Source organism: Oncorhynchus mykiss, chromosome 28 (assembly GCF_013265735.2).
Source record: "Oncorhynchus mykiss isolate Arlee chromosome 28, USDA_OmykA_1.1, whole genome shotgun sequence".
Taxonomy (NCBI): domain Eukaryota; kingdom Metazoa; phylum Chordata; class Actinopteri; order Salmoniformes; family Salmonidae; genus Oncorhynchus; species Oncorhynchus mykiss.
In genome coordinates, this window is record NC_048592.1 from 32595553 (window position 1) to 32623100 (window position 27548).

General features: G+C 43.1%; 2 protein-coding genes across 5 annotated transcripts; one reads left to right on the forward strand and one right to left on the reverse strand.

Annotated features, from left to right (window-relative positions):
* Positions 1-2875: 2875 nt before the first annotated feature.
* cpdp (CPD photolyase) lies at positions 2876-18987 on the reverse strand. Of its 2 annotated transcripts, none has more exons than XM_036966766.1 (10): positions 18827-18987; positions 18268-18635; positions 17695-17846; positions 16020-16202; positions 14348-14506; positions 13539-13737; positions 12963-13115; positions 10058-10179; positions 7438-7597; positions 2876-4723 (listed from the first exon to the last, which is right to left on the reverse strand). In XM_036966766.1, the coding sequence occupies exons 1-10, from the start codon at positions 18835-18837 to the stop codon at positions 4575-4577; spliced, it is 1656 nt and encodes a 551-aa protein (XP_036822661.1). In that variant the 5' UTR covers positions 18838-18987; the 3' UTR covers positions 2876-4574. The 2 variants fall into 2 exon arrangements, with proteins under 2 accessions (XP_036822661.1, XP_036822662.1); XM_036966767.1 differs by having other exon boundaries at positions 18929-18953.
* Positions 18988-19014: 27 nt separating this feature from the next.
* Positions 19015-27255, forward strand: LOC110509005 (UAP56-interacting factor). 3 transcript variants are annotated; one of them, XM_021589939.2, is made up of 9 exons: positions 19015-19431; positions 19914-20051; positions 20673-20845; positions 21092-21273; positions 22238-22307; positions 22425-22489; positions 22684-22758; positions 25204-25342; positions 26720-27255. In XM_021589939.2, exons 1-9 carry the CDS (start codon positions 19359-19361, stop codon positions 26816-26818), a joined length of 1014 nt encoding a protein of 337 aa, XP_021445614.2. In that variant the 5' UTR covers positions 19015-19358; the 3' UTR covers positions 26819-27255. The 3 variants fall into 3 exon arrangements, with proteins under 3 accessions (XP_021445614.2, XP_036822663.1, XP_021445613.2); XM_021589938.2 differs by having other exon boundaries at positions 19021-19431; positions 21089-21273; XM_036966768.1 differs by lacking the exon at positions 19914-20051 and having other exon boundaries at positions 19017-19431; positions 21089-21273.
* Positions 27256-27548: the final 293 nt, after the last annotated feature.

The following is a 27548-nucleotide window of genomic DNA, read 5'->3' on the forward strand; positions in this document are numbered from 1 at the left end:
ATGAAGGAGAGGAGACGGGTTAAAGAAGGATTTTAAAGCCTTGAGACATGGATTGTTTATGTGTGCCATTCAGAGGGTGAATTGGCAAAACCCCAAAATGTAAGTGCCTTTGAACGGGGTATGATAGTAGGTGCCAGGCGCACCAGTTTGAGTCAAGAACTGCAACACTGCTGGGTTTCACACACAACAGTTTCCAGTGTATCAAAAATGGTCCACCACCCAAAGGACATCCAGTCAACTTGGCACAACTGTGGGAAGCATTGGAGTCAACATGGGCCAGCATCCCTATGGAACGCTTTCGACACCGTGTTCAGTCCATGCCACAACAAATTAAGGCTGTTCTGATAACAACCTTTATGAAACTTCTATTAGCTAAAATAAGCCTCACGTATCAAAATAAAAATGTATTGCCTTCTTGACTAAATTCAACTCTCATTGCCACACATACAAACAAACACTCTTCACTTGTTTAATAATGAATTATCTGCTTAACGTGGACAGATTTAGCGTGGAGTGAACTCTCTCGCTTTGCCTCTACACCTCTGGCACTAACCAGTGGAAGTGGGAATGTTTGTATGGAGGTCAATGGGAGTGTCAAAATTGGTCAATAGAATGAAGTTTTAGATGCAAGTCTTATTTGATCGAAGTTTCTAAATGGTTAGATTGTTACAAATGTACTAATAAAAATCAGGCACGTGGCATCCCAGCAACTTTGAGAAAACCAATGTTATCATAGTTTTGGGGCGGCAGGGTAGCCTCGTGGTTAGAGCGTTAGACTAGTAACCGAGAGCAGACAAGGTACAAATCTGTCATTCTGCCCCTGAATAGGCACTGTTCCTAGGTCGTCATTGAAAATAAGAATTGTTCTTCTTAACTGACTTGCCTAGTTAAATAAAGGTCAAATAAAAAATATATATATTTGTACCCATTGTTCACATGCTCCCACCTCCACCCGGTTTGCAGACATTAGTATTGTTAGACCATCGAGTCCTGCATCTTGTCCTTATCTTTGTTTTACTCAGCGATATGACGTTGCCACAAGCAGCACCACAGATGTTACAGATGAGCGCATGCTTTGTGATAAGGGACCGGAAACAGCGGATAAGTTCAATCTGGCAACGCTCTTAGTTGTTGTGGAAATCAACCCAATATTGCTGATTACTTTGTGCATCGCTGACTGACTGACTGACTGACTATCTTTAAACTTATTTTCTGTTGTCTATGCAACAGCAGGGCATGGTCAACAACGTCGAAAACTTTCAGGTAGTCAATACAAAGTGATACGCAATGCTCTTTTTTGTGCATCCTGAAGATCACTGATCACCTTGGTTACAGCTGATTATACTATGTTTAGCTCTGAAATCAGACTGGCTTTGGGATATGACAATTATTGTAGAGAAAACCTTTCAGCTGTGAATTCATCAGGTTTGAAGTTTTACAAATGTTATATAAAGAGTTGATGTTGGGTTAACATTATAGAATAATAATTTATTGGACACAACACTATACTAAAAACAAATGACAACTTTATTCAAAAATACAACGCACAATGCTAATCTCTTCGTAAGACAACTGTGACACAAAACAATAATGGAAACACTTTACTTGACACCAAGCGCCATAACATGTTATGACACCGTCATACCACTGTCATGACCAATATATTTACACGTGTTGTGACATACAGTGCCTTGCGAAAGTATTCGGCCCCCTTGAACTTTGCGACCTTTTGCCACATTTCAGGCTTCAAACATAAAGATATAAAACTGTATTTTTTTGTGAAGAATCAACAACAAGTGGGACACAATCATGAAGTGGAACGACATTTATTGGATATTTCAAACTTTTTTAACAAATCAAAAACTGAAAAATTGGGCGTGCAAGGCACTGTATATTTTGTGTTACCACACTGGGTGTCATCAAGGAAAGTGTTACCACGCTGGGTGTCATGGAAAGTGTTACCACGCTGGGTGTCAAGGAGGTGCCATGGAAAGTGTTACCACGCTGGGTGTCATGGAGGTGTCATGGAAAGTGTTTAAAGTTTGCCACAAGCCACCTGGGAGACACACCAAACATGTGGAAGAAGGTGCTCTGGTCAGATGAAACCAAAATTGAACTTTTTGGCAACAATGCAAAACGTTATGTTTGGCGTAAAAGCAACACACCATCCCCACTGTCAAACATGGTGGTGGCAGCATCATGGTTTGGGCCTGCTTTTCTTCAGCAGGGACAGGGAAGATGGTTAAAATTGATGGGAAGATGGATGGAGCCATATACAGGACCATTCTGGAAGAAAACCTGATGGAGACCTGAGACTGGGACGGAGATTTGTCTTCCAACAAGACAATGATCCAAAACATAAAGCAAAATCTACAATGGAATGGTTCAAAAATAAACATATCCAGGTGTTAGAATGGCCAAGTCAAAGTCCAGACCTGAATCCAATCGAGAATCTGTGGAATGAACTGAAAACTGCTGTTCACAAATGCTCTCCATCCAACTTCACTGAGCTCGAGCTGTTTTGCAAGGAGGAATGGGAAAAAATTCAGTCTCTCGATGTGCAAAACTGATAGAGACATACCCCAAGCGACTTACAGCTGTAATCGCAGCAAAAGGTGGCGCTACAAAGTATTAACTTAAGGGGGCTGAATAATTTTGCACGCCCAATTTTTCAGTTTTTGATTTGTTAAAAAAGTTTGAAATATCCAATAAATGTCGTTCCACTTCATGATTGTGTCCCACTTGTTGTTGATTCTTCACAAAAAAATACAGTTTTATATCTTTATGTTTGAAGCCTGAAATGTGGCAAAAGGTCGCAAAGTTCAAAGGGGCCGAATACTTTCGCAAGGCACTGTATATTGTGTTACCACGCTGGGTGTCAAGGAAAGTGTTACCACGCTGGGTGTCATGGAAAGTGTTACCACGCTGGGTGTCATGGAAAGTGTTACCACGCTGGGTGTCATGGAAAGTGTTACCACGCTGGGTGTCATGGAAAGTGTTACCACGCTGGGTGTCATGGAAAGTGTTACCAAAATAACACTAGGAAATACATGTGAAATAAAACATCAGTGATGTTCTTGACAAGCCAAAGAAAATCAATCACGCAAAACATGTACATGCACTAGCATAATTTGCATAGTCGCTTAGATACCAGATACAAATTAAATGGAGTATTATTACCTTTGACCTCAGAAGAGTGTTTGACATCCTATTTGACACGTTTGATCTGCTTCCCAACCAAACACACATTGATATATTGATATAGCTACAGCTGTGTGTACACATTGCTTCTGCAGTCCATGTAATTATATATAAACCTGAAATAGCAGTATGCTGTGGCTGAAAACCCCCAGCTGTGCTGGTAGGGGGGGAAACGTTTTGAAACAGAGTGAAACGGAGAGGTACTACCTGGGCCCGTATCAACAAAGCATCTCAGAGTAGAACATTGGTCTCGGGTGCTGAGAACAGAGACATTTCTCTCCTCCTCTCCTGGGTAAAAATAAAAGCTATGCCTCTTTAGTCACAAGAGTCCCACCTAGTCGGCAGATATTTAGGAGACCTCATGAGCTGTCCTAACCAGTTAAGAGTTACCAGCAGGTGTCTTGAAAACAGTAAAGGGCAGTGGTTCCTGCGCCATAGACAAGCAATGATCTGGAGTTGAAAGAATAGTTTGATATTTCTATACGATCAACCCATAAATAATCTAGACCTTCATGCAACAGTAGGTATTTCTTGCGCTTTTGACAATGATTTTACACGAGGCCTAATTCACATTATGATATGCCTAAATACTTATAACCACTAGGCTAATAAATGATCACATTTTTCTTTTTGGCTATTTCATTAACCTACATGTATATCAAGTTGTCCCTTTGGAGTGCAATATTCCTAAATTGGGCATGCCTATAAGTTTGGCAATTGACAGCATCTAGGGGCTGAGCTTTTGGCGATTAATGATAGACCTTTCAAAATGTTTTAGGCAAGATTATCGGCAAGTGACTTGATGCCTACTGTGCTAAAAGAGATTCAGAGTTGTTGAAGGGGAGAGTTGAGTGTGTTGATATAACAGTAACATAGTGAAAATTCCGCTTTTAACAACCATCATACTGTATGATTCAGTGCAATGCCTTTCAAATATATAAAAAAATATCTTTGTAAAAAATAAAATTAAAATTAAAATGATGCATGCCAACATATTAGGCAAGAATTAAGAGTCGTTTTTTGTTGTGGTCTTAAAACAAGTGAACAGGATTCCTAGGACCTTTCCTGAGATGCTTTGTGGATACGGGCCCTGAACAATAAGAACACAGATAAAGATACATGTGCTGTGCCGAACTTGACCCCATCTTAAAGTCTGGAGTAGGTTCGAGAACAAGGTAGTATTCACTAGGCACCAAAACAGAAAGAAACGGACGGACCACCTCGAATGTGTAATAATAAAGGATTATTTTCCTTTTTGCATTGAACAACATTTTGATACGTTTTTGCCCTTACGAATATGACCCAGGTATGGGATATAAAGGCTCCCAGACTCTATACACTCATCCCCCAACTTGCCTCAGCTACTATCCTCATTACAGGTCTTTGGGGCAGTACTTCCTCTCAAACTGTGCCACGTCAAACTTGCGGGTGCAGCCTTTGTAGTTCATGTACCGTATCTTTCCGAAGATGGGTCTCTCGGCCCAGCCCTGGTCATGGACCCCACATATGGACCACATACAACCTACAGAGAGATAGAGAGGGTTGGGGGAAAAGAACGTTGCAGTGTAAAACAGACATGGTCGCAGTCGTAAGAACAAAGATTCAGCACGAGGCAAGCAGGTAGCGGTTGTCATGACGTTGCCCTCTTTGGGTACACAGCAAGCCCTGCCTCCCCCTTTCCTCCTTCAACTAAGCTGCTGTGGTCAGAGAGAGGTCGTAAATTCCTGAGGATCTTCTCATGGCCACACAGTATAGAGATAGAGTGAAGTTTCATAGAGAACAAAGGAATTTCTTCCACCTCACAGAACTTGAGGTCCAAACAACGTTTACGTTCCGGAGAAGGTATAAAAGATTGGTGAAGAATCCAGCTACGAACTGCTTCGTTTGTTACAACTTGGGGAAGCTCATGGGAGACGGTGTGGCCACATTACCTTAACGCTGTTTATATAATAGCCTCAGATATGAGGTTTAATTGTTGTATAAGATGAATGAGTGAGTATGATACTGTTTGTAAAATTGTGTAATGTGATTTTGGACTGTTTAATGAAGGAAACTCCAATTCCCTTTTGAGTTGAACTAAATCAGAGGACCGCCCATGAACACAGTTAGGGTCAGGCATCCTGGGACAGCCCCTTTTCTGCAATTCCAAATAAAACCCCAATCTTGAGAATTCCTCAAGTAGACCAAGTTTCTCTCAATCATGTTTCTCTCAAACGAAGGTTGCAGACCATTGCTGAATCTTTTAACCATACCACGTGGTTAAACTCAGACTATCGATACCGACAGAATAAGAACAAGTCTTTGATATTAATTACTAGTCTGCAGCTAGGAATTCGGTATCATTGGACGCGAAGAACGACAACCGCCGAAACATTCATTCTATAACGAATTAATGACTGTCACTCTGAACAATCAACTTTAACCACAACAGAGAGAGAGAGAGCGAGGACGAAAACTCTCCAACAGAAACTAACTTTTCAACAAAAATCCTGACGACACACTGAGCATAAATATATATATTGATTGCAATTATTCCCAAATGAGTGAGCGTTCATGTGCAAAGGATTAGCATTTCAATTGTTATAATTATCAACTTTGTAGTGTCTCATCTCATTCGACCCCCACTTCCCTTTTGTCCACCAAGCCGCGATGCCGGTTTAGCCCACTAGGGCACATTCCCCTATCATTTCCTTGTAACCATATCTACTGTTTGTTATGCATTTCTGTGAATTACTTAGTTAGTAAATAAAGGATTTAAGACAATTGATGTATGGATGACTCATAGTGAAGACTGGGTTCGTGCGGATAACCAACAATTTACGACGTTTGGAATGAGACTAATGTGAGGTAAAGTAAATAATTCATTAATTTGAAGACTAATTGATCAGATATAAAATATTTGAAAGGTTATATTGGGAAATTATAACTTTGTAATCTGAATATTTTCCTTGGTGCCCCGACTTCCTAGTTAATTACAGTTACATGATTAATCAGTTTGATTGCGTAACAATAATTACAGAGAATCTTTGATAAAAACCAAGTCTTCAATTTAATGATAGTAAAGACACGACAAGGTGCAAATGGATGTTGGTTTAATTTACACAGCGCTGGTGATGACAGTTAGTTAATATATTTAGAAAAAGGTTTGCTTTCCAAATGTCAGCATTCAAAATACATTTTTTTTATAATAACCCCTTAAATCAGGCAAAACCTGTCTTAACCAGAAAGCGCAGGTGGAGTCTACTAGGCTCAGATGCAGCCTCCCCATTAAGTTACCAAAATCAAAAGAACATACCCAAACGGTAGAGCTGCACAATTAATCCAAATTGTGATAGACATGTGCAATATCCATAATCGCAAATCTGTAATATTTTTTAAATGCCACTTAGCCATCTTTAATGCCCGTTTATTTTACTTTTGATTTTTTGCTCGAGTTGACGGAGATCCCCCTCCGTCTCTCCTCTTTAGGCCGGAGATCCCCCTCCGTCTCTCCTCTTTAGGCCGGAGATCCCCCTCCGTCTCTCCTCTTTAGGCCGGAGATCCCCCTCCGTCTCTCCTCTTTAGGCCGGAGATCCCCCTCCGTCTCTCCTCTTTAGGCCGGAGATCCCCCTCCGTCTCTCCTCTTTAGGCCGGAGATCCCCCTCCGTCTCTCCTCTTTAGGCCGGAGATCCCCCTCCGTCTCTCCTCTTTAGGCCGGAGATCCCCCTCCGTCTCTCCTCTTTAGGCCGGAGATCCCCCTCCGTCTCTCCTCTTTAGGCCGGAGATCCCCCTCCGTCTCTCCTCTTTAGGCCGGAGATCCCTCTCCGTCTCGCCTCTTTAGGTCGGAGATCCCTGGACTCTACAAGGTGTCGAAAGTATTCTATAGGGATGCTGGTTCAAGTTGACTTCAATGCTTCCCACAGTTGTGTCAAGTTGGCAGGATGTCCTTGGTGTGGTGGACCATTCGTGACACACGTGAAACTATTGAGTGTGAAAACCCAGCAGCACTGCATTTCTCGACACAAACTGGTGCGCCTGGAACCTATTACCATACCTAGTTCAAAGGTACTTAATATTTTGTATTGCCCATTACCTTATTTAAAAAAATATGTAATATATTTGTTTTACAATTCTATCAGATCTAGGAACATTGAAGGGGTGTAGGAAGGGGGTAGGTGCAGAAATGGAACCTGGCCTTACACCAAAATAATAGGTGCTTTGGGTAAGAATTGAACCAACCACCAGTGAGTCACTTACCTACGAATCCATTGGGGTCCTGCCCGTCCAACTCGTATCGGTCGTTGAGGTAGATGGCGATGGAGAGCGCTCCCTCTGGTGAGGAGGTCCACTCCAGGATCTTCTTGGCCCAGTACATCCTTAGGAAGCCATGCATTTTACCCTCAATCACCATCTGGTACTACAGAAGGAAGGATACAAGATGGAGAACTTATTTACAGTGATATAGGGCTGTCCCGGTCAACAACAAAAAAATGTTGGTTGACCGAGTCATCGTTCTTTCAACCAATCGATTAGTCTAAATTTAAAAACGTGTATTTTTTCATATACAGTGAATTTGCAAAGTATTCATACCTCAACTTTCCACATTTTGTTACGTTGACTTATTCTAAAATGGATTAAATCGTTTTTTCCCCCCCGTCAATCTACATACAATAGCCCATAACAACCAAGCAAAAACAAGTTTTTTGAAATCTTAGCAAATTTATTCAAAACATTTAAAAAAACGGAAATATTACATTTACATAAGTACTCAGACCCCTTTACTCGGTTCATTGTTGAAGCACCTTTAGCAGCGATTACAGCCTCAAGTCTTACTGGGTATGACGCTACAAGCTTGGCACACATGTATTTGGAGAGTTTCTCACATTCTTCTCTGCATATCCTCTCAAGCTCTGTTAGGTTGGATGGGGAGCTGCACAGCTATTTTCAGGTCTCTCTAGAGATGTTCGATCGGGTTCAAGTCCGGGCTCTGGCTGGGCCACTCAAGGACATTAAGATTTGTCCCGAAGCCACTCCTGTGTTGTCTTGGCTGATGGAAGGTGACCCGTCACCCCAGTCTGAGGTCCTGAGCAGGTTTTTAATCAAGGATCTCTCTGAACTTTGCGCCGTTCATCTTTCCCTCAATCCTGACCAGTCTCCCAGTCCCTGCCGCTGAAACACATCCCCACAGCATGATGCTGCCATCACCGTAGGGATGGTGCCAGGCTTGGCATTCAGGACAAAGAGTTAAATCTTGGTTTCATCAGACCAGAGAATCTTATTTCTCATGGTCAGAGTCCTTTAGGTGCCTTTTGGCAAACTCCAAGCGGGCTGTTATGTGCCTTTTACTGAGGAGTGGCTTTTGTCTGGCCACTCTACCATAAAAGGCCTGATTGGTGGAGTGGTGCAGAGATGGTTGTCCTTCTGGAAGGTTCTCCCATCTCCACAGAGGAACTCTGGAGCTCTGTCAGAGTGACCATCGGCATCTTGGTCATCTTCCTGACCAAGGCTCTTCTCCCCCGATTGCTCAGTTTGGCCAGCTCTATGAAGAGTCTCGGTGGTTCCAAACTTCTTCCATTTAAGAATGATGGAGGCCACTGTGTTTTTGGGGACCTTCAATACTGCAGAAATGTTTTGGTACCCTTCCCCAGATTTATGCTTCAATACAATCCTGTTTCGGAGCTCTACGGACAATTCCTTCGACCTCATGGCTTTGTTTTTGCTCTGACATGCACTGTCAACTGTGGAACCTTATATAGACAGGTGTGTGCCTTTCCAAATCATGTCCAAATCAATTGAATTTACCACAGGTGGACTACAATCAAGTTGTAAAAACATCAAGGATGATCAATGGAATCAGGATGCATCTGAGCTCAATTTCGAGTCTAATAGCAAACGGTCTGAATACTTATGTAAATAAAGTATTTTTGTTTATTTTTAAATTTGCAAACATTTCTAAAAACCTTTTTTGTGTGTAGAGCAGGTGTCCACATACTTTTGGCCATGTGTATATGGATGCTTTATAAAGCCAGGCACATTTAACAGTTAGGCTTTTGATTATAGAGCTAATTAAAGTTGGGGTTCTCACTCTCTTCACTTTTCTTAGACAATTAAGGCAAGGGCTGTTTTCTCCTCAACTTCACTGCAGCCTCCGCCACATTGTTCTCAACACCAATATGCTGGGTAACTTTGCTATTATGCACATAGCAACATGGTCTAGGAAAAGGTGTCAATTTAACAGCGTGTTTGTTTCAGAAATGCGGCCAGGGACCGCTATCCAACGCGGAAGTGCATTTATTAAAAAATTATATATTTTTATTAATGTTGCGCCATTGTTCTTATGTAATATAACCATATACAATTTCAGTAGTGCACGTCTTAGCGTGATGGACTTTGCCATCCCCACGGCCTCCACAATGGATTAGTCCACTCAGACAGGTGTCTTGTACACTGATTTTTTTCAGTCGAAGCAGTAGCAAACTCGGTCGACCAAGAGCTTATCGACAAAACAATCGGAAATGGGGTCAGCCCGACAGTGAGTTGACTTGATTGAAGACTGAGCTTCTTTTTGACTTCCCGGTGTAGTTTTTCTGGGCATTGCTAACCAGCAAACGGTTAGTAGTAAACGACACCAGATGGAAGTCGAAAATTCTCTTTAATCCTTCGCAATTTACAGTAGTGAGTGCATTCATATGTGTCAAAGTGATTAGAGTTGTTTTCATGCACTCACTATATTATAAGTTGCTTTGGATAAACTGCAGATTTTATTACATGATTTATGTTAATAAATAAATACAAGTCTTGTTGTTGTTCTGAGACTTGCTGAATTGGCTGGTTTGCATGTTGATAGTCTATGGGCGGTCAGCACTGTAAACGATACCTGGGCTGCGTTCCAGAGCTTGTCGTGAGTCTGGGCTTTCTCCAGCTGCTCGCGGGTATAGACGTATGGCCTGGGGTCTTTGGCGTGATCTTTCAACGTTTTCTGGGCCCAGTCATTTGCACCTAGATCATATACAAGGATCATTAATGTTAACTTCGCAAAACAGAACGGAAACATCCCTTCCCCTTTAAAATGTCACAATGGTCTTTAAATTGTTGCAATGTCCAAAACCCTGCACATAATCTACCATGTAGATACTAATCAAATGTTATTTGAAATCACAATGACAATGATGTGTCGCACTTGCTGCTGGTGATTCTCTGATCCACCTCTACGCAGACGATACCATTCTATATACATCTGGCCCTTCTTTGGACACTGTGCTAACAAACCTCCAAACGAGCTTCAACGCCATACAACACCCCTTCAGTGGCCTCCAACTGCTTTTAAATGCTAGTAAAACTGCTCTTCAACCGATTGTTGCCCGCACCCTCCCGCCCGACTAGCATCACGACTCTGGACGGTTCTGACTTAGAATATGTGGACAACTACAAATACCTAGGTGTCTGGTTAGACTGTAAACTCTCCTTCCAGACTCACATAAAACATCTCCAATCCAAAGTTAAATCTAGAATTGGCTTTCTATTTCGCAACAAAGCATCCTTCACTCATGCTGCCAAACATACCCTCGTAAAACTGACCATCCTACCGATCCTTGACTTTGGCAATGTCATTTACAAAATTGCCTCCTACACTCTACTCAGCCAATTGGATGCAGTCTATCACAGTTTTATCACCAAAGCCCCATGTACTACCCACCACTGCGACCTGTATGCTCTCGTTGGCTGGCCTTCACTACATATTCATTGCCAAACCCACTGGCTCCAGGACAGCTATAAGTCTTTGCTAGGTAAAGCCCCGCCTTATCTCAGCTTACTGGGTCACCATAGCAACACCCACCCGTAGCATGCGCTCCAGCAGGTATATTGCACTGGTCATCCCCAAAGCCAACACCTCCTTTGGCTGCCTTTCCTTCCAGTTCTCTCCTGCCAATGACTGGAACGAATTGCAAACATCTCTGAAGCTGGAGTCTTATAGCTCCCTAACTTTAAGCATCAGCTGTCAGAGCAGCTTACCGATTGCTGCAGCTGTACACAGCCCATCTGTAAATAGCACACCCGACTACCTCATCCCCATATTATTACTTACGCTCTTGCTCCTTTGCTCCTCAGTAGCTCTACTTGCACATCATCATCTGCACATCTATCACTCCAGTATTAATGTTAAATTGTAATTAATTTTTGCCTCTAGAGCCTATTTATTGTCTACCTTCCTACATTTGCACACACTGTACATAGATTTTTCTATTTTTCTTTTGCGTTGACTGTAAGACACTGTAAGAGACTGTAAGTTCAAGTAAGACACTCAACATCAACTGTTCTGAGGAGACTGCGTGAATCAGGCCTTCATGGTCAAATTGCTGCAAAGAAACCACTACTAAAAGGACACCAATAAGAAAAGGAAGAGACTCACTTGGGCCAAGAAACACAAGCAATGGACATTAGACCGGTGGAAATCTGTCCTTTGGTTTGACAAGTCCAAATTTTAGATTTTTGGTTCCAACCGCCATGTCGTTGTGAGACACAGAGTAGGTGAAAGGATGATCTCCGCATGTGTAGTTCCCACCGTGAAGCATGGAAGAGGTGGTGTGATGGTGCTTTGCTGGTGACACTGTCTGGGATTTATTTGGAAGTTACACTTAACCTGCATGGCTACCAAAGCATTCTGTAGCGATACGTGGGACTATGATTTGTTTTTCCAACAGGACAATGACCCAACACACCTCCAGGCTATGTAAGGGCTATTTGACCAAGAAGGAGAGTCATGGAGTGCTGCATCAGATGACCTGGCCTCCACAATCACCTGACCTCAACCCAATTGAGATGGTTTGGGATGAGTTGGACTGCAGAGTGAAGGAAAAGCAGCCAAAAAGTGCTCAGCATATTCCTTCAAGACTACTGGAAAAACATTCCAGGTGAAGCTGAAAAAAAAGGGAAAAAAATAGCAGCAGTTGTGGCCTTTAGCTCAGCCCGAATGTTGCCTGTAATCCATGGCTTCTGGTTGGGATATGTACATACAGTCACTGTGGGGACGACGTCATCAATGCACTTGTTTACGAAGCCGTGATTTCCTGCCATGGCCAGCGAAGAGCCCGGATCTCAATCCCATTGAGTTTCTTTTTTTGCTGAGTTTAGATTAAGTCTCTCTTCGTAAATAGTATGGTCTACAGCTTATCGTGAGGTATTCTAGCTCGGGCACCAGCTGTTGTTAACAAAGAGAAACGCACCCCTCACTTCAGCTTACCTGGGGCTTCCGTTTGATCCTGCAGATGCATAGAAAAACCAGCTAGACATATTATCCATGTCCTTGTTCAACCACGACGGAGAAACATAGGATATTACAGTTCTTCTGGTCCCGTTGATAGGATAGTCTCGAACGGAGCCATCTAGTTTGTTTTCCAGTGATTCGCCAATAGAACAGAGGGTAAAGGCGGACTATTTATTTGTCAGGGTGCTCGCATGTCGGCCTCCCTTATGCCGTCTCTTTCCCGAGTCCCTGGGATTAGGGCCTGATCCAAGGCGAGCAGTATGCCCTGTTCCACAGATTCGTTGAAGTAGAAGCTGTTTTCGGGAATAGTAAACTATGATCAGCACAAAAAAACAAAACAGCAGAACTGGTCATGAGCCTGTAGAACAGGCCTGTAGCCTGTATCCATCGCAGCGCAATTCTAATCAGGTATTTGCTTGGGGCTCTGGTCAAATGTAGTGCACTACATAGAGAATAGGGTGCCATTTTGGATGCCGATCACGTCTTAACTCAAGAGAACTCAGTCCTCCTCACTCACCCTTCACGCTGTCATAGCTGGGGTTGTAGAAACAGAAGTTATCGGTCAACTCTCTGCGCACCACCAGTTCTTCTGTGAAGGAGGAAACGGACTCGCCGGCACTCTTCCCACAGCACTTTACCTGCAGCACCACACGCTGGGCAGACAAGTGACCTGGAGATAGGTAGGGATGGAGGTAGGGATGGAGAGAGGGTAGAAAGGGGAGAAGGAAGGGGATGGAGGGATAGAGAGCAGGAGGAAGAGAAGGAGGGACAGTCAGTGGAGTCCACCTTGAGCTTCAGAAATAAGTTTGAAAAACATTTGCATACAAATAACACTGGATATTTCTTTAGGTGGGAGTGGGGCTTCACACCGGGTGGGTGCTAGGTGTATAAGGTCATAAGAGGTGTGTTTGTAGGCTGGTATCAGGTGAACACTGTGTTTTGAGTTGGCATGTTGAATTTAATTCAACATTTAGAAAGGGGAGAGCTGACACAGGTGTGTATTGCAGGCTCATAGTGGGTGTGTGATTATAGGCTGAAATGACACTATAGTTTGTATTGGCACAAATTCCAGTAAGCGGCTTCCCCAACTGACCGAAGCGGATCCACGGCGAGAGCTGACTAACGGCAGAAGAATTGGGGTTGTTCCTCTGAGTGGCAAAGTTCTTGAGGCGCAGGTCGATGAAAGATTCCAACATGGCTATGCCTGCTGCAGTGCCAGACTTGGCCCAATCCACCTCCTCCACCGTCCTGTCCACCTCCAGAGAGGACAATGCCTCTGCCCAGTCTACTGGCTGGAAGGAGAGAAGAGCTTCATTTATTTAAGGTTGTGAAAAGTTTAATATATATGGAGTGGCCTATACCAACAGAGGAGGAAAGACGATGGGAAAGATATGAGGAAGAACTTAGGTCTTCTCTAAAAACAACATCAAACTTACTTCCACTTTGGTGTTTGCAGGTCTGGAGGGACTTGATAGGTGTAAGCAATACAACAGAAGCTCCATTGGAAGGCTTTGCAAAGTAATCACCTTATTGCTTACACCTATCCTGTGCATTCTGCTAATACGGTGGAAGGGAGACGGTGGGGGCTTTGGGTTGTTTTCTGATTAGGCAAGAATTTAACCAACCCAGAGACCAACTCATTAACCAACCCAGAGACCAACTCATTAACCAACCCAGAGACCAACTCATTAACCACCCCAGAGACCAACTCATTAACCAACCCAGAGACCAACTCATTAACCAACCCAGAGACCAACTCATTAACCAACCCAGAGACCAACTCATTAACCAACCCAGAGACCAACTCATTAACCAACCCAGTTTAGTGGATTGTGTCAATACAAATACCATTAAGGAATCCCTCATCTTAATGAGGTCCACCTTCTATAAGCAACCTCTTACGTTGGCGGTTTGGAGAGCAGTGTGTGGGTGTTTGTCCACTAAAGGCATCTCTGTGAGGAACTCCTTCAGAAGCTTGGTGATCTTGTTACGGATCGTCCTGGCAGAATACTCCAGCTTGTCTGATGCCACCCAGCAGGGCACCACGTTATGGGCATCGACCTGCGGTAGTGACGGGAAGACGTGGTAGTTGACAGACTGGAAATCCTTTGTTACCATAGCCTGAGAAATTGAAGGAAGAAAGCTATCCAGGAATTCAATAGGTGTTCAGTGTTGGTATAACAGAGTGAGTTCCATCCCTGTCTACCCGACACGGGACACAAACCTTCTAACACAAATCTTTTGCACAATGATACTCAAGAAGCTCCGGCCCCCAATAACACTGACCCAGAAAAATAAATGCATCTGGGTGCGACTTTCATCTGACTTTTACCCCATAATGTTAAATCAAGCCACAACACACCGTCTGTGCATTTTTGTGATACATTTGACAAAAATGTTTGCAAATTGCCATGCAAAATATCAGAATTGCTGCAGCAAAATAAAGCACTTTTGCGCGCAACTATCACATAAAAAAACGCTAAGTAATCCTGAAGGGACTGATCTGCAAACTTGTATGAAGGGGATATCACACAATAAACGCAACACGGAACCGAAACCGGCTGCGCGCGTGCGCCATCGTGCATAAATGTATTTGTCCTCTTAGACCAAACGCGATCACGACACACAGGTTAAAATATCAAAACCAACTCTGAACCAATGACATTAATTTGGGGACAGGTCGAAAAGCATTAAACATGTATGGCAATTTAGCTAGTTAACTTGCACTTGCTAGTTAATTTGTCCTTTTTAGCTAGCTTGCTGTTGCTAGCTAATTTGTCCTGGGATATAAACATTGAGTTGCTATTTTACCTGAAATGCACAAGGTCCTCTACTCCGCCAATTAATCCACACATAAAACGGTCAACCAAATTGTTTCTAGTCATCTCTCCTCCTTCCAGGCTTTTTCCTCTTTGAATTTATATGGTGATCCATCTACACTTTTATAGTATTACCACGACAACCGGTAAAACAGTTCGTCTTTCAATCACCCACGTGGGTATAACCAATGAGGAGATGGCACGTGGGTACCTGCTTCTATAAACCAATGAGGGGATGGGAGAGGCAGGTCTTGCAGCGCGATCTGCGTCAGAAATAGGAACGACTTCTATTTTAGCCCTTGGCAACGCCGACGCTCGTTGGCACGCGCGAGCAGTGTGGGTGCAATAATTGAATAACATGGATTTCTACATTTATTTTGCGATGCACGCGACGTGTCCGGTCTGGTCAGCATCTAAGTATTCCTGAAGGGACTGATCTTCATACTTGTATGAAGGGGATATCACACAAAAAATGCTAAGTAATCCTGAAGGGACTGATCTTCACACTTGTATGAAGGAGATATCACACAAAAAATGCTAAGTATTCCTGAAGGGACTGATCTTCATACTTGTATGAAGGAGATATCACACAAAAAACGCTAAGTAATCCTGAAGGGACTAATCTTCATACTTGTATGAAGGGGATATCACACAGAAAATGCTAAGTATTCCTGAAGGGACTGATCTTCATACTTGTATGAAGTGGATATCACACAAAAAATGCTAAGTATTCCTGAAGGGACTGATCTTCATACTTGTATGAAGGGGATATCCGACGGAAGCCCCTTTTTGACCTCCTCCACCCACTGCAGCGGTGTCCTTAGAGGGGAGAAGTCGGTCACTACTGCCCCAAAACTCCAGTCCGCCACAAACCCTGGCAGCAATTCTCCAGCGGAGCCCTGGAGCAGGTGGAACTGAATATCCAGGGCACTGCAGTCCTGTGAAAGGGGGGACAGATAAGTGCATGGGACAAGAAGGAAGCAGGTATAGAGGAGAATCTCAATTGGAATATCTCGATTCCTTTCGCCCCCTAGCATCCACTCGAGTAGGAGGAGGAAACGTGGAAAGAAATGCACTTGTAAGAAATGAGTCGGTCCTCCTCTATCACTCCATCAGGCAAATTACATTTACAGAGGTGGAATCTCAAAATACTTATGTTTAAAGTGGTAAAAAAAAAAAAAATTGTTGCCAGTTATGCTAGACATTTTATAGATAAAAAGATAAGTGGCGTATAGTTTTTAAATGTGTGCATGCTTTTCTCATCCGAGAAAATAACAGCTGCTCTTTGAGGGCGCATTTCAAAACTCTTCCGGGGTAGGACACACCTGAGCATCCTACACCAGAGGCAGCAACCAAGGAGAGGAGCAAACTCCTCCCTTCACCCATTAACAAACTGACACTCTCCTACATACGGCAGCCACGTATAGGTTTCCAAGTCACGGAAGAGAGGAGGACAGAGTTGAAGAGAGGACAGACTTTTTGCCAATTGAGAATCTCCCTCGGGTGACTGATTGGGCCATAAACAAGTGTAAGAATTGAGGGGAGCCGGGCCGGATGTCAAGATGACGACCCAGATGTCATATCCTCACATATATTTGTTTACAATCATAACATGAGTAACCTGCTTAATTGCTAAGTTAAAAAGGTCTGAAATATCAAAGTCCACTTGCATTAGGATCACACAGGACACATAATCCTCAAAGGCCTCGAACTCAAGACGCAGCGCATAACAATCGTAGGGGGGGAATGTAGGAGTGCGGACACGAGGCCGGATACCAAGACAAAAACTGCACTCTAGAAAAGACAAGCACTCGACCTTGGCTTAATTTATTTTTAATTAGCTGTGAATCAACAAACAGATTCGCATACAGATTCTTCAGGTTTGTGTTTGTTGATTCACTGAAAATGTAAAAATCAACAGAATTTAAGTCAAGGTTGGTCACCTGTCTTTTCTAGTGTGTGGTTTTTACATTTGTTTTAGGATACTAGTTGTTTTGGCACTGGTTGGGCCATCTCCATCTCAAAGTCTCCCAGCAGCTGTTATTTTCTCAATTGGGAAAGCTATTTGAGCCAGTACCTAGATGCAGGTTGTCTTTTTTTCCATCATGAATCTTGGAAGGAAGCTCTGCTCCAAAATCATAAAATCTGATTGCAAACCTAACCTTAACCACACTGATAACCCTAATGCCCAACCTTAAAATTAAGACTAAAAATTATGTTTGTTTTCATGAATTTCTACAATATAGTCAATATTGACTTTACATCTGGTCTATCTAAAGGGGGGGGGGGAATAAAATAAAAATTTACTTAGTTCTGCCTCCAGGGAAAGACTCATGGCAATAGAAGTCAACCTACTCCCTAGATAGAAAGAACAGGGAAGAGAACAAACAAGTCATTTTCACCCCAGACAACAATGGAGGGTTTCTCTACCTTTGCAACTTCCTCCAGTCCCCTCAGCATGAAGCCAAAATGTCGGATGGTGGCCAACTCTGAGTTTTGTGGTACCACCAAACAGAAACAGATATGCAGGGGCAGCTTCTCTTCGAGGGCAAGCTGCTGGGCATAGATCAATGCCCAGTTATCTACAGAAAGAGTCAACGAGAGAAGCAAACATTCTGTTACTGGTGAATATGGCTGCAAATACTGAAAAGAATCCACAAAAAAAATTCCCACTACAATGTCAACCCAAACTATGCTGGCTTGAATAGTTTATTTTCCCATTGTCATTTCGAGCATGGTGGATGCATAACCAGGCCAAAACACAGATCAGCAGTGTGAAAAGGCTACATTCAATGTACTTTCTATTGAACATTCTTATTTACAATGACGGCCTATTCCGGCTAAACCGGGATGACGCTGAGCCAATTGTGCACCGCTATGGGACTCCCAATGGACTGTAGTGGTGACTCTTGCACTGAGATGCAGTGTCTTAGACCACTGCGCCACTTGGGAGCCCACTGTATATCCACTGTTATTGGTAGTGGATATACTGGAGATTCTCACCTTGGACCCTGTGATCCCGGTTCATCCAGTAGACTACTCCCTCTGAACCTTGCTTTATCTTCTGGGTTTGGGACAGAAAACGGAGGCGCTGCTTGTTGAATTTCAAGTCCTTCTTCTCCTTCCGTTGCTCTGCCACCAGATCCTGCAGCCAGCCCTCTACTCTCTCCCTTTTCCCCTCTTTTACAGCCTGCAGCTTCTGCCGTTTGGTGTTGTCCATTTTGACAAATGTTGCCTTGCGTTTTTCTGCTGGCATGGTGGTTCGATTATTAATGCTGCTTGGGCCTACTAATTTGGTAAAGGAGCAGTGTCTTTGGCTCTTGAGTGTCACAAACTTCCAAATGTGCTTGGATGCTGGAATGAGCAACAAACTGGATAGAGGGAAGCATTGGAGGATAATTACTAAAGAAATATCACTTTTTCATCTTCAATACATTTTCTAATAATGCAAGCAACCATGGCAAAACAGGATGTTATCATGCAGACCAAGACACCATTTGATGTAAGCCAGGAAATAATTAAATGACAATCGCACTGAAATGTTTGGCAAGAAATGCCTTACCTGCGATGCATACAGATTATTGTAAACGTGTATCGCGGTCCTTTTCAGAGTTAAACTGAGGCTTCTTGATATGTATTTATTCAAACAACAGCAGATACGTACACATCTACACGCGTCTCGTGTTCTTTTTGTTTTGTAAGAGCAGATCTTTTTTTTGGAGGGGGGGGGGGGGGGTACTATGACAACTACACATCCCAAAATGCCATTCGTGTCTCTAGTTTTTGCAGTCGTCACTAGTTACCACAGCCACAAAGTCACAAAGCTCCCCATGTCTACAATTGATCTTCTTAAAATCTGATTTTAAACCTAACCACACTGCTAACCTTATACATAACCCTAAATTAAGACCAAATAGCACCTTTTTTAACCAAATAGCACATTTTGTCTTTGTGGCTGTTGTATCTAGTGACAACCGTTTAGACGGGGAGGATATTTGACGTCGCTAGATAGCTAGGCTGGCTAGCTAAACGTGCTAATTTTTCTGAATTTTATCCAGAATATTTTCCTGTGTGTAGCTACAGATTTCCACAGTATGAGCAACGTTGGTTTTTCGGCTACACGGGGGATCAGCTCGGGCGGACCTGATAAGGTCGACATGTCTTTAGGTAAGGCCGCTCGCGACACGGTTGATGTGGGTGGGTCACCGGCTGCTCGAACTTGGTTGTTGTAGCTAGCTTGCTAAATGTTCGCATATGAGGGATTATAATATGCATCGTTATATAGCTAATTACATGCATTTATTTGAGATACATTACACTGTATATTTAAAACGACTTACATACTACTCTGGGCAACTTTGTTTGCTAACCGCTAGTTAGCTGCGTTCATTCAATGCGACCAAGCCAATTAGCCACTACTACTCAGTTAACGAACTGCTAGCTAACGTTAATTGTTATGCAGGTCTATTGGCCCATCCAAATGTCTGCGAGAATGATTAATGTAGTTAGTTAACTAGAATGTACAAATTTAGCCGATTTCCAAGATCCAGACAAACTTTAATTCATAAGCATGGCATACATAACGTTAGATTGACTGAAATAGCTCACTGACAAGTAAACGTATTGTTTTGTTCATCTGACTGCCCTAGATGATATAATTCGTTTGAACAAGAAAGAGCAACAAGCAAGGAGGCCTGGCCCGGGGAACCGCAGGCCACTACAGAAGGGGAAGGTCTTTGTCCAAGGGAAGCCAGTTGGAGCGAGGGCCAGGGGACAGACTCAAAGACGTGTGTACAGTAGTTTTGTTTGTGGTGCTCATCACTGCAACTAGTTCTCTATTGTTGACCATAAACTAGGTGGTTCGAGCCCTGAATGCTGATTTGGCTGACAGCCGTGGTATCTCAGATCATATACCACGAGTATGACAAAATATTTATTTTTACTTCTCTAATTACTAAGGGCTGCATCCAGGCACTCTGCTTTGCGTCATGTGTAAGAACCCTTAGCCACATTGGCTATATACCACACCCCCTTGGGTGGCAGGTAGCCTAGTGGTTAGAGCGTTGGGCCCGAGCCCGCCAGAACACGTTTCTCTTCCGCAGGGGCCTCAAGGTACACTCTATTGGCCCGTAAGTGTCTCTGACCGTATGTAGACTTCTACCCCTGAACAAGGCAGTTAACCCACTGTTCCTAGGACATGATTGTAAATAAGAATGTGTTCTTAACTGACTTGCCTAGTTAAAGGTTAAATATACATATATATATATATATATATATATGAAATATTGCTTAAGTAACTTAATATAATCATGCCTGGGATATTTGAAATGCCAGTGAACTAGTTAAACCTTCCAATACATCACATCAATTGAATTCTCCACATGAATAAGAAGCCGTGTCATTTCCAGGAGGTGGTGTACCAAGAGGTGCGATAACGAGAGTGGGTTTTGGAAGAGGCCGGAAGATTCCCCCTCCGGTTGGTCGACGCCGGGGTCAAGGGGTTATCACTGGACTGGCAGCCCGGAAGACTGCAGCACTACAGAAAGGCATCAGTCCGCTCAACCGACCTGCTATCAACCGGGTACTAAGGGCTCATACATCTGGGACATTTTCATTAGGGCACACTGTAGCAAAACGTGCATCAGGACCAAAATGAGCATCCCTTATTGGACAAGTTAAGATAATACCTCGCTGTTTCGAACTGTTTTCCTCCGTTTCATGCCTAGTTAACATGACCCTTGTTGGGATCAAAGAGGAGAGAGTTAGTTTCCGAAGAAGACTGTGCTCCTCTGTTCACCATCTCTATTTACATTTTCTCTCTCAGAAGTTACGGCCCTTCAACAACCGATCACGGCCCTTCAACAACCGATCACGGCCCTTCAACAACCAATCACGGCCTTTTATCCAACCAGCCCAATACAGACAGGTGCAAGGCCAAAGGAGGCCCTACAGACAGACAGACGTACAGAGACGCCTCGACTCGACGAGACCCTTTCAGCAGCGGAGACGGTGAGGAAATAACATTTGCAGCATTACTCCTGGATGACTCCCCTCCGTGGAATATCACTTTGTCACACCGTCAGCCGGTCCCAGACCGCTATCTACCCCTTCTTCCCTTTGGCCATAACCGTTCAATGTTTGCAGATCTGTATGTATTAAAGGGTAAATCAGCAGTTGAAACAATAACAAAGTGTTCTCCCTGCTACTGTTAATTAGTAAACAGCTGAGGGATTTGGGGTGAAGAAATGTAACCATTCTAAAATGCATACAGCTATGGGATGCAAGGACTTGACCATCCATTATATCAAAAGTATAGTTTTAACCATGTGTTGAAGCTATATGGTGTTTGTTTACGTTTACTTTGTTTGCAAACATTGGAGTAAAACAAGCTTATATTTTGGGTTCTGATGGGGTACGACTGTTGAACTAAACTCATGAGGCCTTTATAAGTTATATTCAAGAATCGATGGGTACAGATTGATTGAAAAGTGAAAGACTAAAGTTACATACATGGGATGCTTTAGTGAATTTCAGAATGTCTGGAATAGAAAAGGCAGAAATAAAACAATTCAATAAACATTCTCAGCCAGTCATCCAAAACATAGCCCTATGCAGTCGTTAAATTCCTATAGAAGCTGAGGATGTGTGTTCAACAGGCAGACAAGTTTCAGACCATTTAAATGCATTTACAAGTCCAAAAAGGGATGTAGCAACTGCAGATTTTCTCTTTAAGTAATGTGGGGGAAGCGCCATATACACTGATTATACCTACATAGGCATAAGATCTGCAAATATCAAAGGGTTAACGTCAAAGCAAAGTGGTAGGGAACAAATTGGCCCCGGCTCTGTTTAACGCTGAGAATCACTGAAGCGTTCCAAGTGCTCTCCGATGACATTGCACAAACGAAGGACATCATGGAACATTTCCATCTCCACCCTTAGACCAACCATCTATTTTGTATTTTCCTTGTAGGCCCTTGCCCCCTGTCCAAACCCAGAGAGAAGCCCGCCAGGCCATGTTTCTCTCCCGCAGGGGCCTCAAGGTACACTCTATTGGCCCGTAGGTGTCTCTGACCGTATGTAGACTTTTTAAAATTTATTGGACACAGTGCATTGAAAGTCCTGTCTTTGTCTCACCTGTACATTCTTCCATACTGCAGGTTCACGCCCAGGTCCCGAAGCCGACTTTAACCTCTATATCCCCTGCCCCAGTTAGAACCCGCCAGTGAGTATTTGACGTGTGTGTGTGTGTGTGTGTGTGTGTGTGTGTGTGGATGGGTGTGAGACTGTTGCCTCTTGACAGACGGCATTCCACTCTATAATATAGTGCACCCTCATCATTCTTGAGGACTACACATCAAACCTTTGCTCGTCATTATCCACAAGTCGTCTAACCATATGTGTCTGTCTGTCCACCAGGTGGCGCACGTCAACAAACAGCAGTGGGATCCTGACCGTTTCCATCGACAACCCCACTGCCATGACACAGTCTGAGTGAGTCACATTATGAAGCCACACAAACCACTATATGAGCAGAGACTGACTAAATACATAGGGCCAGTAGTTACCATACCAAATAACCTCATATTAACTAAGGGCCAGTAGTTTTTCCTAGTCCGTTCAAGTGGTACGAGGGTGGCAGGTTGTTAAGAGCTTTGTGCCATTAACCGAAAGGTCGCTGGTCCGAATCCCCATGTTGGCTAGGTGAAGAATCTCTGTGCCCTTGAGTATTGCCCTTAACCCTAATTGTTCCTGAAAGTCGCTCTGGGTAAGAGCATCTCCTAAATGACAAAAAAAAAAAAATACTCCTGGCCATATGTATACAGTGGCGACCAAATATATTGACACCCTTGGACTTTTCTTACGTCATTCGTTACTACTTCTAAAATAATTGAATAAGTCAGTTCTGCAAATTTCTGCCCTGCTAGTGCTGCCCCGGTCAACTGTAAGTGCTGTTGTCAAATCAAATCTTCTTCGTCACATAATCGTGATTGACAGCTGTAATTCTGGGTGTAGCGAAATGCTTGTGAAGTGGAAACATCTAGGAGCAACAACGGCTCAGCCGCGAAGTGGTAGGCCACACTAGCTCACAGAACGGGACCGCCGAGTGCTGAAGCTCGTAAAAAATTGTCTGTCCTACCGAGTTCCAAACTGCCTCTGGAAGCAACGTCAGCACAAGAATTGTTTGTCGGGAGCTTCATGAAATGGGTTTCCATGGCCGAGCAGCATGTGCAATGCCAAGCAACGGCTGGAGTGATGTAAAGCTGCCGCCATTGGACTCTGGAGCAGTGGAGACACGTTCTCCTGTGTGATGAATCACACTTCACCATCTGGCAGTCCGACGGACAAATCTGGGTTCGGCGAATGCCAGGAGAACACTACCTGTCCCAATGCATATATTTAAATGTAATCTTTATTTAACTAAGCAAGTCAGTTAAGAACAAATTCTTATTCACAATGATTGCCTACACCGGCCAAACCCGGACGATGCTGGGCCAATTGTGCACAGACCTATGGGACTCCAATCACGGCCGGTTGTGAGAGCCTGGAATCTAACCAGGGTGTCTGTATTAGCGCCTCAAGCACTGAGATGCAGTGCCTGTTATTGCAGCAAAGGGGGGACCAACACCATAATAATACCCATTATTTTAGAATTAGATGTTTGACAAACAGGTGCCCACATACTTTGTCATGTAGTGTAACAAACTCTTCTTATAGCAATCAATGAGCTTGCTGCACCTTTCGACTGGCAATTTGGCCCACTTTTCGGCAGGAAACTGCAAGAATTCTTTAATGTTTCAGGGATGCCCTCCAACTACTTTTTTCAGATCTCACCATAGGCTTTGGATGTGATTCAGGTCTGGATTCTTCCCTGGCCACTCCAGCTTTTCTTCTTGAACCATTCCAGGGTGCTTTTGATGTGTGTTTGGGGTTGTTGTCCTGCTGGAAGTTCCACAACCTTCAACAGGAAGTTCCACAACCTTGCACTCTAAACACCTTGATAATCTGCTGATTTCATGATGTCTTGCACACGTTCAAGGCCCCCAATACCAGAGGCAGCAAAGAAACTCCACGGCATTATCAAACCTCCCCATGTTTGATTGTAGGCAGGGTGTTCTTTTCAGTAAACTGTCAGTAAACACAGTGCTGATCTGTATTGCCAATGTACAATCATTTTGTTTCATTGGTCTACAGAACATTTCCTCCAGGATTAAAGCTTGTTCGGTGGGTCTTTGAGAAGTTCAATCAGGCTTTCTTGTCTCTTTCAGTAGTGAGGTCTTCCTATGTTTACCAACAACCAAATTAAGCAGGCTGCTTCTGGTACTTGGGGGCCTTGAATGTGTGCAAGACATCATGAAAGCAGCAGATTATCAAGGTGTTTTGGAGTGCAATGTTCAACCCCCTGTCCAAAAACGATGTCTGTCTGAAGGTTGTGGAACTTCCAGCAGTTAAACAATCCCAAACAAATCTTAAAAGCACCCTGGAATGGTTCAAGAAGAAATGCTGGACTGTTCTGGAGTGGCCAGTGAAGTGAGTTCCAATCGGAATCACATCCATAACCTATGGCATGAGCTGACAACTGCCGTTGGTGGAAGGCACTCCTCAAACATTGAAGAATTAGAGCAGTTTGCTGCTTTAAAGTTAGCCAAATTGCCAGTAGAATGGTGTTACAAGCTCATTAATGGCTACAAGAAGCGTTTGTCTGCAGTTCTTGTCCAAAGCCTGTGCCACCAAGTACTAGTTCCGGGGTGCCAATAATTGTCCATTCTTCTTTTATTTTCTCAAATCTAAACTTACATTTACAAAAAATAAAATTGTTTCTGCAATGTAGTTTTAGAATAAATAGGGAATTATTTAAGAAAAGTGCATGGGTGCCATTATATATTTTCGGCAACTGTCCATAACCACTTGCCATATTTTTTTATTCTGTTCTCCCAGGCCTCCCTGTGCTTGGTCCCTGCACCCCTCGGCCCCCACCAGCTCTGCCCCAGTCAAGATGAAGGTGGAAGAGGAGAAGAAAACGGAACCACCTAAAGGAGTCCCCTTGCAGTTTGACATCAACAGTGTGGGGAAACCGGTGAGAATAAGATAGAATTGGGCAATCGTTTACAAAGGCAGCCCAATTCTGATGTTTTGGCACATTTTTGGCAAAAGAGCTAATCTGATTAGGTAAAATATCAGAATTAGGCTGCCTGTGTAAACACAGACCAAGTTGTTTCAGATCATGTCCTCGTGAGCCTCAATGTACAAAACATTAGGAACAGCTGCTCTTTCCACGAGACTGACCAGGTGAAAGCTATGATCCCTTATTGATGTCAACTGTTAAATCCACTTCAATCAGTGTAGATGAAGGGGAGAAAGAAGACAGGTTAAAGAAGGATTAGGCCTTGAGACAATTGAGACATGGATTGTGTATGTGTGCCATTGAGGGTGAATGGGTAAGACAGAAGATTGAAGTGCCTTTTGAACAGTATGGTAGTAGGTGCCAGGCACACCGGTTAGAGTGTGTCAAGAATTGCAACATTGCTGGGTTTTTCCATGATCAACAGTTTCCCATGTGTATCAAGAATGATCCACCAACCAAAGGACACCTAGCCAACTTGATACAACTCAGTCCATGCCCTGACAAATTGAGGCTGTTCTGAGGACTAAAGGGGGTGCAACTCAATATTAGTAAGGTGTTCCTAATGTTTTGTACACTCTGTATAAATGTTATGAATGGTTGTTTGATGTAAATAGTCTAACTCTCCCTAGTGGTTCAAGATCTAAGTTTCCCCTTGTGAATTGGTGAATAGTGTCATTCATTAGTGCACGCTGAAGCAAAAAGGTTTAAAAACGTGCAATGTTAACAAACTTATTGAAGTTCAGATAGTGTCTCCCTGATTCAGTCAGTTTGTCTCCATTTTGTTTCTAGTGAACTGGACCCAGTTATACTGTATGTACACACCATTATATGCAAATGTATTATATGTGCACAAGTCAGACTTCTCTCTGCTACCACACGGCAAGTGGTACCGGAGCGCCAAGGCTAGGTCCAAGAGGCTTCTAAACTGCTTCTACCCCCAAGCTATAAGACTCCTGAACAGCTAATCAAATGGCTACCCAGACTATTTGCATTTTTTATTTTTTATATTTTCTTAAACTGCATTGTTGGATAAGGGCTTGGAAGTAAGCATTTCACTGTAAGGTCTACACCTGAAAGTATTCGGCGCATGTGACAAATAACATTTGATATATATTTTTATTCTGGTCTCTGACATTGCTAGTTATATTTAAAAAATTGTTTTTCAAAAGTATTATTTCTAGGTATTACTGCACTGCTGAAGCTAGAAACCCAAGCATTTCGCTGCACCTGCAATAACGTCCATGTACACGACTAAAACATTTGATTTTGTGTGAAGCGAATTGAATGTTTTTTCTGACAAGCTTTCTCTCCCAACTGTTGTCACATCAGACTGCGATGACTTTGAATGAGCGATTCCGCCTCCTGAAAGACGAGCGCGTCGCCACCGCGCAGACCAGCAAAGGCAGCCGATTCGTCACTGTGGGTTAAGACAATGACGCAAAGGAGAAGGGGGATACCCAAAACCTTTGTGTCCCAGACAGACCCACACACACACACAGAGGACCCTGAGTTGATCGATCGTAAGCTGATCCTCCTGAGTGATTTTCCTTATGGAGCAGACTTGGGATGGAAAGAGAGTGATGCATTCTCAGTAGGATGAGCCTAGTATGCTGATATTTGTTGCTTACTTGCATTCATTTTTATGAAAACAGTAGCCATACGTTCTAAATTGTATGCCGTTAGAGTAAATATTAGGCAAACCAGATTTGGACACCGCCTTTTTGATGTACAATAAATATGATAGAATGTTTTTTTATATGTATAGATATGGGATACTGTTCTATAGGAAATGTTATACTTTTAAATGTTTTTATACTAACTACAAAGTAATTTTGTTGAATAAACCCCTAATTAACGTACGAAAAGGCTTTTTTTATAATTATTTCTGCGTAATCACGGTAAGCCTGCAGCGCATATCCAGTGTTAAATATAGAAAATAGATTAATTAGGGGAAAAAATGTAAGAGGTCTATCTTGTCCGTACCTGCACGGATGCAGTTGCTCTAGGATAGTCACCTGATGTTTGCTACCCAATTTATTATTTTAGGAGCGCAGTAGCCTAAGCCTGCAAAAGTTTGGTAGGTATCAAAGAGAGGGGGGAATTGTTAGGCTCCCAGCCATATTATTGTTCTTCTGTAGCAATTGTTTATTTTTTTTCT